This window comes from Apodemus sylvaticus, chromosome 3, assembly GCF_947179515.1.
Source record: "Apodemus sylvaticus chromosome 3, mApoSyl1.1, whole genome shotgun sequence".
NCBI classification, from domain to species: Eukaryota; Metazoa; Chordata; class Mammalia; order Rodentia; family Muridae; genus Apodemus; species Apodemus sylvaticus.
Window position 1 is genome coordinate 58606529 of NC_067474.1, and position 17068 is coordinate 58623596.

Consider the following 17068-nt stretch of genomic DNA (forward strand, 5'->3'; position numbering starts at 1 on the left):
AGCTCCTGCGTCTTTAGAGTAGTGCTGGTTGCCTGTTGCTCTGCTGTCACTCTGCCTGTTGACAGCCCCGCCCCCTGTGTCCTCTTAGACTTGTTCTTGGTTTTCCCAGCCTTTGACTCAGAGAATCTCAAGGATCTCATTCAGTAGCTGTTGCTTGGGGCCTGATGGCCTCTTACAGTTCTGCCTTTATAAATTCTTTCTCTGCCTTCATCTGAGGCATTGCTAAATATCAACAATAAGGGTTCAGCCAAAGGGAACTTGAGTTACTTAGCTCAGTGGCAGCTCCCTTGTCTTAACAGGAATGGGGCCCTGGGTTCGATCCCCAGCACAGGAAAGGACAGGAAAAGAAAAAGAGAAAAGAAGCCAAAACAATTTTGAGTGGAGATAAACCATTGCTGACTCCATCCAATGACTCCACATGTAGCTTTCTCCACAGGGGGATTGTGAGAGAGATTATTAAGTGCTTTGCAAGAATGGAGGCATTCTGACGGGGCCCTGGTCTGTCTATCTGGAATGCTGTCTTCAAAAGGAAACCGAGCTTGCTTGGCTCTGACTTGTCCTTGCTGAGTCCTTGGCCAGCAGTGATCCATGCGGAAGGCTCCCCGCTCATCTCTTAGGTGTTTTTCTTTTCTTTTTTTTACCAAGAATTAACAACAGGCTTTCTGGTGTGCATTTTCTTAATCATCCATGTTTGTTGCAGAGAACTTAATATTGGCCGTGTGTCTTTCTTTCTGTGATCTTGGGCAGTGCCCACTGTGGCATAGTCCAGTTCCGGAAGCCCCTAGATTCCTGGATCAGAGTCTTGAGCGCAGAACTTTGGATTTCCACTTCTTCTTTTCCTATTCCCTTTATTCTTTCCAATGGGAAAACCAAGAGTGTCTCCATGGAAACAGAGCTGCACTTGCCTCTCAGGCTCAAGCTTTTGTTACTCTTGTGGCCTGAGAGCGAGCTGTGTCTCTGAGATGGTGAATCACAGTTGTATGACCAGTCACGCCAAGTAACACCACAGTTTCTCTTTCTTAACATGTCAGGGCCATTGTTTGTTTCATAGACGGATTCGTTTCTTGCTCTGGTGTGTTGATATCTAAGTCCATGAACTTGGCTTCCAGAAAGTTCCCCAATGCTGTTAGGGATCTCTTCCCTTGGCTACATAGAACATGGCCCAGAGTGCCATCTTCGGACTTTTATACAAATATGCATCCTAAAGGCTGGCTAGAGTATGGAAGAGACTGTGGGATGCTAGCTGGGAAATAGCCCATTGGGCAGGAAGATCATGCCCTGCTGGTCTCCTTCATATAAGGCATTGCTCAAGTGTCACAGTTTGGCGTGATGTGATCCATAAGGGTTCACAATCTAATCATACCAGTGAATATGAGTCTTTTTACTTCTGGAGAAAGAGGATACCAGAAGACAACAGTCAAGAGAGGTCAGTCACAGTTCACACAGACCAAAGCTTCAGGGAGCTCTGTCTAGCTCCCGCGTGTGTGGATGGAAACCCTGAAATCGAGAGAAGCTCAAAGACAGCCAAACTTATACAGTGTGGGGAGGAATTTTGTTTTGTTAGGTTTGGTTTGGTTTCTGGGGGATGATGGGGGTAGGGTTGGTTGGTTCTTCGTTTATTTTCCTTCAGATAGGGTTTCTCTGTGTTGCCCTGGCTGGCCTGGAACTCAGAGATTTGCCTGCCTCTGCCTCCTGAGTGCTAAGATTAAAGGTGTGCAGCACCACTGCCTGGCTGATCACATAGTTATTTGAAAGTTTATTTATTCATGTGTATGTGTCTCTCTGTGTGTTTCTGTCGTGTGTGTGTGTGTGTGTGTGTGTGTGTGTGTGTGTGTGTGTGTGTAAGTACAGGTACATGCACAAGACTAAAAGGTCTTGGGATCAGGCTTTGTTACCCAGGAGCTAGGACCAGAACTCCAGTCCTAATACACACATGCGTGCATGCACCTAAACGTGCGTGCGCGTGACGGTCTTCACAACTTGTGAGCTAGAACCTGGGACTTAGGTTCCCTCTCCAGTCCTCTTTGTCTCCCTTTGTCACCATTAGTTCACTGCCGTTTGAAATTTCCAACCGTTAAGACACACAAGAACATTGTCTAGATTGCACTCCTTAGATTCTAGGAAAAGAACTCTTTAGACAGTGCCCTCCTTCCATGTGCACTCTACTGACTTCATAGCAACCATGAGGGCGCACGTAAGTACACACATTTGTGTGCGTGTATCTGTGTGTGTGTGTGTTTGTGTGTGTTAAGTAAGAAGATGCAAATGCTTTTATGAATGTTCCAAAGTATATTAATATTTTTCAGGGAGTCCCCAAGTCATCCTTCTTGACTGAAGAGAAGAGGGCCCGGCTGAAGACCAACCCTGTGAAGGTGCACTTTGCTGAGGAAGTGCTGGTCAGTGGGCACAGTCAGGTGCGTCAGTAGCCAGAGATGGCGGTTCTTGCTGAAGCGGGCAAGCTGTCTCCTAGCATGTGCCTCGCCACAGCTCTGGAATCTTCAGAAAGGATATAGCAGGGGTGGCAGGTATTGCTAGTATACTTCCTCTGGAGGACAAGGGACGCTGGGGGAGCCCTGGGCCAAGGCTGGGATGAGGGACAAGTCCTGAATGTGGCTGCCTGTAAAGCCACCAACGCCACTCTCCTGCTGTGGCAGGCCTGGAGATTCCAGGTCCTGTTGGAATGAGGGAATGAGCTTGCCATTCCACTGAAAGGAAATATTAATATGAAAGGAAATAAAATAATGGTGATGGTGGTAGCTGTGATTTTGTTCTTTTTTTTTTTTTTTTTTTTTTTTTTTTTCTGAGACAGGGTTTCTCTGTGTAGCCCTGGCTACCCTGGAACTCACTCTATAGACCAGGCTGGCCTTCAACTCAGAAATCCATCTGCCTCTGCCTCCCAAGTGCTGGGATTAAAGCCGTGCGCCACCACCACCACCACCACCACCACCACCCAGCTTCTTTCCTTTTTTTTTTTTTTTTATTTTAACATCAGTAAGAGCCCGACATCTTACTGAACCCGTTACTCACTTTAAGCCTTTTCTGTGCCTAGTCCTTCTATCCTGCAGAGGAATTATAACAAAAGAAGAAACAGAGGCTTAGAGAGAGCAAGAGAATTAACTGCTAATTCACACAGCAAGAAAAGGCGGGAGCCTGGATCTGTGTGACTTCACTTCTTTTGCTTTCTTCCTGGTCGTGCTCTTTAGTCATTTGTGATATAGAAAAATCCAGGGCTGAAGGGAGAAGGCAGGGGTGTGCTGTGAAAAGGCATGTTCGCTAAGGGAAAATTGAGCTTTCAGATGGACTGTTTTCAGGTTGATTTTGATTTTTTATTTATGTGTATGTGTCTGTATTGGCCTCTGTACTCTGTGTGCTTCTGTGTGAATGGGGTTGGGGAGGTGGTCACAAAAGCCAGAGGAGAGCATTGGATCCCCTGAAGCTGGAGTTAACAGTTGGAAGCACCCTGTGGGTACAGAGAACTGAACTCAGAGCAGCAAGCCTTCTTAACCACAGAGACTTCTTTGAGATTTCTTATCTTGAGATTGATGTTTTAAACAAGGATTTATTGATAAGAGACACATTTACTCATAAGTTATAAAATGGCTGTAAACTCTTGCCATTCTGAACCCAACAATCAGTATTAGATTTTAAAACTTTTAAGTCAAAACTTCTTGTCATCCAGAGAAACTGATGGGGCTCCATGGACATTTAAAGAAAGGATTTAGTCAGTTCACCTGGTCCACATAAAAAGCCTTCATTTCCTCTCTGCCCTGCTGCATGACAGAGCACATCCTCAGTGAGACCTGAGAGAAAAAGGTAGGCTTGTTCAGGAAGGGCTCATTGGAGGCCCAATCCATCAGTCAGGGTACACCTGGGCTGCTGCCTGCCAGCAATGATTTGAATCTCTTGGGTGTCCACACTTGTGAAAATGGATTGAACTTCTCTGAAGATTAAGTTTAGATTCGATATGTGCATTCACTTAATCTTAGCCAAAAGGCCAAGAAGCGGGAGGCTTGCATGTTGCAGAGCAGTGTACATGCTGAGTAGTGGAGCTGAGAAGCAGCTCTGGACAGAAAGCACACCGCCCCACAGGCATGGACCCCGCCCCACAGGCATGGACCCCGCCCCACAGACATGGACCCCGCCCCACAGGCATGGACCAGGTAATCCGGTCTGTCCTGTCGCTTTAAAAAGGCCCCCATCCCTCATCCCCTCGTATCTGTTCTGAAAACTCAAGAGAAGGATACATTTTAAAACCCAAACAGGCTACTGAACTGGGTAAGAGTTTTGGTGGGGATAGACAATTTAAGGGACAGTGTGTCCCCATAGTGTCTCTGAGAAACTTGCAGATTGGGGCTCCAAGAACAGGCATCTGCACCGCGTGTCCACAGAGAGGCAGCAAAGCCAGGATGCACTTGTCACTGTAACCGCTGCTCCACCTCAGAAACATTTAAAAGCTGATTAAGCTGCTCTTAAAATGAGAAGAAGACAGCTCTGAGGGTGCACATCCCTTTAGATTGTTCTAGTGAAACCCAGCTTTGGAAATGCGCCTGGCTTGGCTCACGGTTAAAGAGACATGGAGGAAGACTGTTCCTAAGGGATGAAACTGTGGATCTGCCAGCTCATTAGTGATGTCCACAATTCAGGGAAAAAAAATGTCAGCCTGGGTGCTGAGAAGGGATCTGGATACACATCCACAGGGGCTTTGTAAAAGAGTTCATGAGCTCATGGAGGAGGTGAAAAAAGATTCAAGTTGATATCTCCCATGAAATATGGCCCAGACATCTCACTTGTATAAATTTAGAATATAGAGAGATTTAAAAGTGAGAAATGCATATAATAAAGATAGCTGTAGTATCAGTATTTTAAATAGCCCCAAAGCAGAAAGATGCTGTGTGTCTAGAATAGAGACCTGGTTATTTCAGTTCCTTAGAATACGTTAAAGCCTTGCAATGATAAATAGTAAGCCTACATTAAAATCATATATGAAGTGTTGGATAAAAGGAAAAGAATATAGAATTGTGCATAGTCTATTTTCCCAGCTCTCTAGAATTTATGTAGAAAGTTAGACAAACATTGAAAGAAGCTTTAAAGAAAAATAAATGGTGGGAGCTATATGATGTTAGGCTGTATTTTTTTAAGCCTTACAAATCACGAATTATAATGTACCAAGGAGAAAAGCCCCCAAGTGGGAAATCCAAAATGAGATTTTTTTTCACCCAGAGCCAGAAACTGAAAATAACATCCCACTCCCTGGCTGAGTGTGATTTGGTATTAGAGCGTGTCTTAGTTAGGGTTTCTGTTGCTGTGATTAAATACCATGAAACTGGAAGAGGAAAGAGTTTATTTCCATTTACAACCCCATCACTCAGAGAAGTCAGAGCAGGAACCCAGGGCAGGAACCTGGAGACAGAAGCTGAAGCCGAGGCCATAGAGGAGCACTGCTTACCATCAAGTTCCTTCCACTGACTTGCCAAGCCTCATTTCTTGTATACCTCAGGATCACCTGCAGGGGAGGGGATGGGGCAGAGGTCTGGAGGGGGGGGGGTAATGGGCTGATCCCTCCTACATGGATCATTAACTAAGAAAATGCCTTAGAGACTCGTCTACAGGCAACCTGGAAGAGGCATTTTCTCAGTTGAGGTTCCTCTTCTCAGATGACTTCAGCTTGTATCTAGTAACAAAAAGGCACCCAGGACCCTTACTTCCATAAATAAAAACACTGTATCCAACCTTACCATAAATAAAAACATTGTATCCAATCTTACCTCCATAAATAAAAGCACTGTATCAAAAAAATGTTAAGCTAAGCACTGATATTAAATACTTAGAAAACTCTAAATTCTCACAGGAGAATGCTGTCAGGTTGTTGGAGGCAGACTAGAAGGGAATGAACTTCTTGGCCCAGTTGGGCTTTCTACCCATTGAGACACATAAAGCCAGTCCTGGTTCAAAGCCTGGGAGGGAGCTGGAGAACGTCGTCTCCCTAGTTCTGGAGGATGTCGGTTCTAAATTTCAGCTCAATTCAGAGGCCTTTTTTTTTTTTTTAAATGGGAGCTGTGCTGGGGGGACCTTTACACCCACACCCAAATGCTGCCCTGCTCCCAGGAATCCTGACTGGCATGGGGTTACTAAAAACTAGCCCTATTCCTCTGACTCTGAAAGCCCTGGAAGAGTGGCAGGGACCCTTAGAGGTGGTGGGTGGGGTCAGGGAAGTGCAGGGCATCCCTCTCTGCCTCTTGCTGATGTTTCACTGTAGAGGGGTACAGCAATAAAAGGGGGTGCTCTAATGAAGCATTCCACCTCTAACTCCACCCTTCTTCCATGCCAGCCCCACAAGGAGGAGTCTAAGGAAGGGAAAAGTCCCAGGTGAAGAGCAGACACCAGTCAGCGTTTGTTTGTTGGATTTGGTTTTTATTTTCGAGACAGGGTTTCTCTGTGTAGCCCTGGCTGTCCTGGAACTCATTCTATAGACCAGGCTGGCCTCGAACTCAGAAATCCACCTGCCTCTGCTTCCCAGGGTGCTGGGATTACAGGCATGCGCCACCACCACCCGGCTAATATGTTTTATTAAAACATGGTTTCTCTCTGTAACTCTGGCTGTCCTAGAACTTGCTCTGTAGACCAGGCTGGCCTCAAACTCAGAGATTCACCTGGTTCTGGCTCCTGAGTGCTGGCATTAAAGGCGTGTGCCACCACCGCCCAGCCAGGCATCATTTTTGAAATTGTGTCCCTTAAGGATGGTATCCAGTAGATCACACCAGTGAACGGTTGTGAGCCACTGACAGGCCCCTGTCATGCTCTGACAGGGCGAGACTCACCCTTCTTTCCCTACTAGCCATCACACTGAGAGGCTCACATGCATTTTCCTGGACAACGCACATCTGTCCCCCGGAGAGATTCCCAAATGCTAAAAAGCAGTAATTAGGTCTCCAAAATTGGCAGTGCTGGGCAGCTAGGGATTGGTGGGCTGGGCAGCTAGGGATTGGTGTGCTGGGCAGCTAGGGATTGGTGTGCTGGGCAGCTAGGGATTGGTACTCCAGGAACCAGAAGAGTGTGTCAGCAGTATAACACTGCTCTTGTGTTTTCCAGGGGAACTCTCTGCTTTGTATGCCCAACGTGCTCAAGGTGTACCTGGAGAACGGACAGACCAAAGCTTTCAAGTTTGAGGCAAACACGACTGTGAAGGTATTAAAAATAAATCAGAACCTTTTTTTCCACACGAAAGTTGCTCAACAGACCACCAGACAGCTTGCCCTCTGTCTGCCTTGGTGGGCTCCTGCCCACTGTAGCCTGTGTGTCCATGACAAGATATGCATTGTATTATATTTTTTGGTTATATAACTACCCAATAAGATGATTTTGCAGGGGAGTGGGGAACACTCTGGGGTGTTTGTTTTTGTCACTTCCTGCAGGGGAGGGACTCAGGACTCAGAGCAGCAAAGTGGCTTGTCAGAGGTCATATTACATCTCCTATGCCTTCGTCCTTAACCACAGGCTTCCCAACATCCTGTCTCTGCCTCCACCTGCTACCCAAACACCAAATTAGCTAAACACCAAGGCAGATGTGAAGACAAGCCCAGGCCCTTACAAGCTCTTATAGATAACCAAATCCTCACTTGAGATTCTCAGAGAGGGGTTACCAAGCCTGGCAAAGGACTGTAAGAGTCTTCAGTCATGCTTAGAGAAGGTGGGCATCTCAGAAACGCCAGCTGTCTAGAGCAGGCTAGACAAAATGAGGCAAAAGATGGGATGGGTGAGTTGCGCATGTGCCGCAAACATGCATCTTTCTCACGCCAGCACGTCAGCTCAGGCAGGGAAATGCACCTGAGCACTGTGGAGGGTAACTAAGGTTTCCACAACAGCAGAGAGAATGAGATGCACACCAGGACAATGGGCATTATCCAGCGAAGTGTGCAGTGGGACCGCAGGCTGCTCTCCTAGGAGGGAGTCTAGCCATGCAGGGCCTCCAATGCCAGACAGGGCTGTCCAGATGGGAGAGAGGGCTCTAATTGTTGCTGAGCACAGAAGGAAGAGGTGTCAGAGAAAGACTGCAATAAGGAAGCAAACCGTTGTTTCTAAGATATAAAAGGCATAAGGGCTGGGTGTAATGGCACACACCTTTAACCCCAGCACTCAAGAATCAGAGGCAGGAATAGCTCTGTGAGTTCGAGGCCAACCTGGTCTATATGTTGAGTTCTGGGACATCTGGGGCTACATAGAGAGACTCCATTTTACAAGCAAACAAAAGACCACCACACACACACATACACACACACATACACACACACACAAACACACACAAACATACATACACACACACACACACACACACACACACACACACACATACACTGGACAATTAAATAAGGAACCTAGCTCTTAAGGTACGGGATGAGAGGTAAGATGAGGCAGTACACCATTATAGATAGTAGCCAACACATATACTTGACAGTAGTATATAAATAAACATTAAATATCCCAGCGAGGGGTTTCTGCCCACCCAGATGAAAGACACACACAGCCTTTATATTTTTAAATATGCCTTAGGCAGCACAATAGCTGGGTGGCTGCCTACCCTCCGTGCTGTTTCGATAACCCCAATTTATCACGTCCTATTTACTGTGCTGCTGTATTTGTCTGGGCTGCTCCTAACCCAATTGGGCAGCCCTCTGGGCCATGGTCCTCGGCCCTTAGCCCATGGTGGCTCTCCTTCTGTTCCATTGAGGCTTCTTTCCGCTCTCCCCCTCCTAGGACTGATCTCCCTTGCAAGCCCTCGAAACCTCAACCCCACCTATGTCTCTTCTGCCCAGATACTGGCTGCCAGCATCTTTATTCACCAATCAGAGTTAACTCAGGGGCAGGGTCCCAGGGGCTATGTGCTGACTCTAGGTCTTAAGAGGCAACATTTAGCATTACAATAGACAGTAAAAAACAAAACCTTAACAAGGTAAGTGCATGCATGCACACATATATGTGCACAGGTATATATCTAATATTTTGCTCTGGCACCTTCCTTTGGCAATTTCCTAGCTGCTCCAAATTCCCTGTCTGTTTCCACCATAGTGTAATTTAGGAGAAGCTAGAGAAAGCCCTTTGGAACCCAGGAAGCTCCAGTGACATTGGAGGGACAAGAGGGAGAACTGGCAGCATTTGTTCATGCCAGCCACACCACTGGGCACTTCCTTGTGTAATGCCTAATTTAACATCTCCATAACCTTGGGAGGTGACTGACTAGCACTGTCTCCTGCGATCCACTAGCCAGTGGCCAAGCTCTGAGCTAGGACTCACCTCTCCTCTGTCATTCTGCTCCAGACTCGAAGCTTTGTGGGTGAATCAGGCAGGGTTCTACTTCTGTCATCTTTGATCAAAGTAGAATGGAAGAGGGCAAATAAGGCTTCAGTGGCAGCCAGAAATACCCTGAAGGGATTTACCATAAAAGTTCATATCGCAGAGGAATTAAGAAGATAGAGTTAGGACCGTGAACAAAGGCTTAGTGAGTCTAATACTAGCTAATCTTATCTGTAGTGGCCAAAGTTTAGAAAGCAAATCTCTTAGCTCTTTATAACAGGGAGAGCAGTGGATCTACACAAATCCTGTCAGGAAAAAAGGGAAAGTTGCTTCCACCCACCTGGGATTTCTTCCCTCCCCTCACCACGGGAAGAAGATTTTTAAATCAAAAAATGTTCTTTGGACCAGAGCTATAGCCGACTGAAGCCTTGGGTTCAGTCTTTGGAGCTTACCTATAAACCCAGCACCCAAATGTGGCAGTTGGAGTTCAAGATCATCCCTTAGCCATATAACAAGTTTGAGGCCATCCTGGGGGGCAGACTCTGCTCCCAGAGACAGAAAGAAACAGAGACAGACAAAAACATCTCTAGGTTTAAAGAAATGTCATTTGACCCATTAGCATTTACTGACTTACTGACACTTGTGAGTAAGACATTTCTCTGTTGCTTGGATGTTGTTAATACAGAAACCATTTGCTTAGGGTTATCCTGTTAGGAAGCCTGGAGTATCGGATTGGTGTCCGAGATGGAGAAAATGTACCATGTGCTTAGGTTCAGGAAAGGGCCACAGAAGTGTCATGCGGGCTCAGAAGAGAGATCTTCCAGCTGAGTGCTAAAGCATGGCTTCTTGGAAACAATGGGCTGTGGCAGACATGGAAGCGTGGACAAGTTTTGATAGCAGTGGACTGGAAGTGGGATCAAGATGCTTCCAGGCCTGGGAAGAAGACCATCAAAGACTCAGAGATGGGCAAGTTTGTCGGATACTTGAGAGCAGGGCACACTGACAAAAGCATCGGACGATAAAGGGCAGCGTGGCATATGGTGCTGTACACCTGAGATCCTAGCACTCAAGGCTAAGTCAGGAGGATCAGGAATTCAAAGTTAGCCTGGACTGCAGTGTGAGACTCTTCTTCTTTAAAGATTTCTTTGTTATTTATAATTATGTGTATGTATCTGCCTGTGTGTAGATAGGTATTTGCTCGCAAGTACAGTTACCGGTAGAGGCTTTAGGTGTCGGATCCCCTGGGTTGCAAGAGATTGTGATCTGTGTGATTTGTGTGTTGGGAATCAAACTCAGATCCTCTTCAAGAACAGGGTTAGCTCTTAACCATAGAGCCATCTCTCTGGCCCTGAAATCCCTGCCTCCCTCCTTTTCAAGTCAGAATCTCTCTATGTAGCCCTGGCTGTGCTGCCCTGGCTGTGCTGGAACTTGTTCTGTAGACCAGGTTGGCCTTGAACTCACAGAGATCCACTTGCTTCTGCCTCCTAGATGCTAGAATCAAAGATATGCAGCACCACTGCCTGGCTGAGACACTATTTCTTTAAAAAGAGGGCAGTGGATACCATGGAAGGAATGGTTCCATTAGCACTTGATACTTGAGTGTCTATTAAACTGAATTTGGATTTTGGCCATTTAAACCTGGGAAGCCCTGAGTGTTCTCGAGCAAGGGAGAACAACACAGTTATAAGCTTAGCTGAGGGCCTCAAGAGCAATGGTTCTCAACCTGGGGGTCATGACCCCTGTGGAGGTTGAATGACCTTTTCACAAGGGTCACACATCAGATATCCTGCATATCAGATATTTACATAATAGTTCATAACAGTAGCAACATTACAGTTATGAAGAAGCAACAAAATAATTTTATGGTTGGGGGTCACCACTACAACGTGAGGTGTGTATTAAAGGGTCACAGCATTAGGAAAGCTGAGAACCACCACTTAGATCTACATGATAAAAGACCAGATAAAAATATTTTAGGTTTTGAGGGCCATCAGGTCACTTTCAACTTTCCTGTCATAGTGGCCGGTGTATGGCTTTGTTCTCCTGAATATTAATGACGAAATCAGCGTGAGCTCTATTTGTCCCGTGGCTGCTGTGGCTGCTCTTTGATAGCCCCTCTGGATGCAGGTGGAGGACTGCTGGATGCGTGCACCAAGACAAGAAATGTGTGTGGGCTTTCAAGGCAAGGGAAAGATGGGAGAAGGGACCCACAGAATCAAGAGACAGGCTTGCCAACCAGTCAAAGACCAATAATTCTGGCCAGTGAAAGATCTCGGCAAGGAAAGCATTTGCCACCAGAGCTGACAACCTGAGATTGAGCTCAGAAGCCACATGGCGGGAGGAGAGAGCAGATTCCTGCAAACTGTCCTCTGACCTCCACAGACACATGTGCAACAGCCACAAACATGCACAGAACAGTAGTGAACGAAATGTAACAAAGTAAAAACGATTTTCATAAATGCAGCAGTCAGTCTGCAATGCCAAATGTGTATAAGTTCCTATTTTGCGATTGTACAGCTAACAGAGAGTCATGGGCCGGTCTGCTGTGGTAAGCACCCGCGCCTGGCACACAGTAGGTGCCAAATTAATGCTGTTGACTTCAGACAGCAGATACCCTCTTCACAACTTAGTCACCACTTTAGCTCTAGAGGGTAATGGTGCCATCTGTGAGGGCGTTGGCGATCAGGAGTCTCGGGAAGCAGCACCCCTTCACAATTGGGCCTTTCTAAATCTGAGGTTCTGAGTTCCATAGTGGGTCCATGGCAGATCGATGATCAGATGACACATTGCTAAGCCTCTCCAAGGCCCCAAGCATTGGAGTGTAACAGACCCCAACTGTGCTGGCTAGTTCTATTACAGCTTGACCCAGGCTAGAGTCATCTGGAAGGAGGAAGCCTCAACTGAGAAAACACCTCCCTAAGATCGGGCTGTCGGGCATTTTCTTAATTAGTAATTGATGAGGAAGGCCCAGCCCCTCATAAGTGGTGCCATCCCCGAGCTGGTGGTCCAGGGTTCCATTAGAAATCAGGCTGAGTAAGCCATGAGGAGCAAGCCAGTAAGCAGTACCCCTCCATGACCACTGCATCAGCTCCTGCCTGCAGGATCCTGCCCTGTGTGAGTTCCTGGCCTGACTTCCTCCAGTGAGGAATAGTGCTGTGGAAGTGTAAGCTGTGTTAACCCGTAACTCCTCAACTTTCTTTTGGTCATGGTGTTTATCACAGTAGTAGGAACTCTGACTAAGACTCTAACACTGGTGAGGTCTACACTGTCAGCGGGTTGCCATCTATTAAGGTAAAAGGACTTGAGCAAGAGAACAAACGCTAGAGGGGAGCTTACGTAGAGCACCGCCTGCCAGGGCGTGTCCTGAGGGTCTTCCCTAGGAAATGAATGCACACAGCAGTCCAGCTGACAGGTGTTAATGTCAGAAACAAAACAGAGACAAGCCTCAGAGACAACAGTGTGTCCACAGATACAGTGAGCTGAGGAGGATCAGTCTCAGTCTAGAACCCTTTCACGTGTCTGACACACCGTCTTTTACAAAAAGAACATCGTTTATTAAAGAAATGGATAGTAAATAATAATGGGGGACTAAACATACCCCAGGAGCTCAGTGGGGGGGGAGCTCTTGCCTAGTATATGTGAGGCCATGGGTTCAGTCCTCAACCAAAGATCTTCCAGCAACTGAGAATAATAGGCAGGGTGACATTTAGACACAGTAGCCACATGGGACCACTCTGAAGAGGTGAGATGTAAGTCGAATTTAAAAGGACAGGAACAGCCTTGTGAAAAATGATGAAAAAAGTGTATAAGTCACAGGGAAGAACATCTGTGAGTGCCCGAGGCATCTGTCATGACAGGGGCCACTGGAGAGAAAGGACGAGTGTGGCCTGGTGGCTGTAGAGCCTCCGCCAAGCATTATCTGACTTTCCATCTTGACAGTCTCCCCAGCAGTCTGTAGGCGTTGTTATCTTCCATTTCAGAGGAAGAAACTAAAGCCAACATCTCATCGTCACATGAGGGAACTGGGAGGATTCTGTCCAGAAAGCAGTTGGTATAGACTGGTAACTCCAGAGAGTTTCTCTCCAGACACTGAGGCAGGAGACTGGTATCTCCCATGGAGGCTGCATCTTCCTAAGAAAAGCAAGATAGATTACAGCCATGAGCAGTACAGGGTTAAAGGTCCAGCATGGGGGGGCGGGGCCCTGCCTGTGTTAACAGCAGACACAGCAACACCAGCTTCTTCTGGGGAAGCTGTAAGAAGGCCCGGGAAGTCTCCCCACTCATCGGGTGGCCCCTCTTCCCCTCTGCTGCCAGGACATCATCCTCACGGTGAAGGAGAAGCTGTCCATCCGAAGTATCGAGTACTTTGCGCTGGCCCTGGAGGAGCAGTACAGCATCTCCCGCCTCCACCTTCTGCACGAGGAGGAGCTCATCCAGCAGGTAGGAGGCCCTGTCTCTCTTTGGGATCAAGTACATTCACTGAGCCTAGGTAAGAAGGGTAAGACTCGGGCCTGGATTGCATCTGTTCCTGTGAGGTACGCAGGGCATAGTTCAAGATGCCCATCTTGTAAGTGTGGAGACAGAGGCTTCGCAGGGTAAGGTAGTTTTCCCCAGTCACATATCTGACAAAGTCTTTTACTTCTAGCTCAGATCATCTTTCCTGGCCCCCTACTGTCTCAGAACAATTAGGGGACATTGGTTGATGTGTCCAAAACCCTTTCTGTGGCATTGCCCCACTGAGAGGCAACCCTCATGATAGGACAGGACAAACAGCCAGTCCTTCTGTGCCACCCGGTCCTTTAGCCATATAAGAAGTTGTAGCACAGACTCTTTAAAGTCAGACTTGGGTCAGTTCAACAAGTAACTGTACGGTGTATACTATGGAAAGATCGGTTGGGGAAGGGGAGGGCTTCTTCATCAGGGGAATGGAACAGGGAAGCCTTGACCTTGGGGGTCACTCATCCTACCTCATTGCAAGTGACTTATGACCCAGTCACTACTTGACGACTGCTGCAAACTCTCAAAGAATAATAAAGTGCAGAAGGGTTCAAACTCCATCTTCACTTGTGGAAATCAACACTCATATGCATTCCATCCTCCTGGCCGTGATAAAAATCCCCATCAGAAGCAACTTAGGAGAGGAGAGGAGTTTATTTCACCTCAGAGTTTAGGAATTGCAATGCATCATCATTGGCATGGCAGCAGGAACAGTCCTTGTCGGTGATGGTGGGAGCTTATCTCGACTGGTCACACTGTAGCAGCAGATAGGAAATGGAAGGACCCAAGATATACCTCAGGGCGTCAGAGACACACACTCTCTCTCCAAGCAGGCCCCAACTCCTACAAGCTCCACAGTTTCTGAAGACAGCCCTTCCCACCCAAGACAGCCCTTCCCACCAAAGACCACGTGTTTAAACATGTGCTGGGGGAGGGGAGCTTCCCACTCAAACCACAAAGCAAATTGCCCTAGTCTGTCCCTGGGAGGGCATTGAGATGTGGACAGGGGTTCCTAGACTGCCCCTAAGAAGCCATTGAGATGTAGACTGGGATTCCTCTGACAGAAGAAACAATGCTCTTTGAATCTTTCACATTCCACGCCATGGGAAAAAAATTCTGGCTAAGAAAGAAGGTTGTGCTGTCTGGGGAAAGACTGAAATAGAACAGTGGCCTCCCCTTCTCTCTTCTCCTGTGAAGCTGCTTTATAGAGAGCCGAAAGGTCACTGTATCTTCTTTACCTTGGGCAGGTGGTGGAAAGGGAAGAATCCCAGGACTCCCGCTGCCTCTTCAGGGTGTGCTTTGTTCCCAAGGATCCTCTGGACCTGCTGAAAGAAGACCCCGTGGCCTTTGAATATCTCTACCTACAGGTGACCAGGCTGTGCTTGCTGGGGGGCCAGCGGCCTCCAGGATGCACATTGGGTTATTCTGGGTTGGTGGCGGCTAAACAGCTCTCCCAAGGGATTGTCTCTTTCTAGAGACCAGTGGGTCTCATTATCCCTCCCTGTCATTCCTGCTCCAAGTTGCTGTAATGGGAGATTTGCAGTCGACTAATCAAATTTAGGCTTAGTCCTCAATGGAGATGATACATTTTTCTAATACTATTAAACGCTGTTATCCTTTCCACTTTTATTGCAGGATGGGGCTTTAGTGCTGTAGAAACTCATGTTAGAGATGACGTAACCAGGTCTTAGAAGGGGCATGTGTCTGATGTCCCCACTTAGCAGTAGAGCCAAACCTGGTTTCTTTTTTCCTTCCTTCTATCCATCCATCCTTCCTTCCTTCCTCTTTTTTTTTTTTTGAGGCAGTATTTCTTCTGTATATAATTTCTTGGCTGTCCCAGAACTAGTTCTGCATCCCAGGCCGGCCTTGAAGATCCACCTGACTCTGCCTCTGAGTCCTGGGATTAAAGGCATCTCCCACCAGGCCCAGCTAGAAACCTGGTTTCTTGACTTCCAACTAGGCCTTGCCTCCTATTTCCTGGAGTGAGATTACTTTTGTTATTTTTATTTGGATGGGAAGAGTCATCTGGGAGATGTCACCAGTTTACAGTCCATTGGCCTAAGTCTTACAGAAATGGTGCTAGAAAATAGTCATAGCAGCTGTCACACCACCAGTGCATTATACTTGCATAAGATAGCACTATGTGCTTTATGCTCACATTCCTGCATATTATCTTTTCTAAACCCCCATGGAAATCAAATAATGTAGATCACAGAGACAGTTAGTATGTAGATCACAGAGACAGTTAGTATGTAGATCACATAGACAGATAGTATGTAGATCACAGAGACAGTTAGTATGTAGATCACATAGACAGTTAGTATGTAGATCACAGAGACAGTATGTAGATCACAGAGACAGTTAGTATGTAGATCACAGAGACAGTATGTAGATCACAGAGACAGTTAGTATGTAGATCACAGAGACAGTTAGTATGTAGATCACAGAGACAGTTAGTATGTAGATCACAGAGACAGTTAGTATGCTATTAACAATGGAAATCTGGATGTGCCTAAGGTCACCAAGCCAAGACCTCAAAGCTGACTGCTGATCCTGCTGCTCCGGCCAGAGAGAACTGGGCCTGTTCCGTATGCATTCTCCCGTTGGCTAGCTGCTCTGTGTAATCTCTTGCAGAGCTGCAGTGATGTCCTCCAGGAGCGCTTTGCTGTGGAGATGAAGTGCAACTCTGCCCTCCGGCTTGCAGCCCTGCACATCCAGGAGCGGATCTATGCCTGTGCCCAGCCACAGAAGATCTCTTTGAAGTACATAGAGTGAGTGGCAGGGGTGGCAGCTGTGTCACATTTGTGACTGCTGGCTCCCAGCGAGGGTGGCCAGACTCCACAGAAAGCCGATACTCACCCATCTGCCTTTGTCTCTCCATCCATTTCCCTTTACCCAGCCTGGCTCCCTGTCTGGGTAGAAGCCGTTTCCTCTTACAGTAACACAGAGTCTCCTTGTAAATTTCCAGTCCTTGAAAGAGGCCATCAGTTGACAACTTCTGAGGCCAGGGATGTCTTAGAAATTAATTTTTCCAACAGGTGTGAACCAATTGCTATTGCATTATTAGCCTAAGATCCACATTCCTCTTGATTCTTAGCTCGGAGAACTAACATCTGTTATGCTAAGCCCCTCCCCAGGTCTCGACTGCAGCTTGTCTGGGTATCAAAATTAAATGGAGAAATCAGGATTTAAAAATAGGACAGATCCCTGGTATAATGAGTCAAGGTGCAACTTTAGGAGGATTCTGAGGTTTCTGGGCTAATAATGCTCTAAAGCTTAGCCT

At 47.0% G+C, this 17068-nt stretch overlaps 1 protein-coding gene across 1 annotated transcript in view; it reads left to right on the plus strand.

Annotated features, from left to right (window-relative positions):
- Nucleotides 1-17068, plus strand: part of Frmpd1 (FERM and PDZ domain containing 1) — a 97980-nt gene that overhangs the window by 67727 nt on the left and 13185 nt on the right. The window contains exons 6-10 of the mRNA XM_052176415.1: nucleotides 2307-2414; nucleotides 7090-7185; nucleotides 13603-13728; nucleotides 15033-15152; nucleotides 16420-16556. Of these exons, the coding sequence (XP_052032375.1) occupies nucleotides 2307-2414; nucleotides 7090-7185; nucleotides 13603-13728; nucleotides 15033-15152; nucleotides 16420-16556 (587 nt within the window). The remainder of the gene's footprint in view (nucleotides 1-2306; nucleotides 2415-7089; nucleotides 7186-13602; nucleotides 13729-15032; nucleotides 15153-16419; nucleotides 16557-17068) is intronic.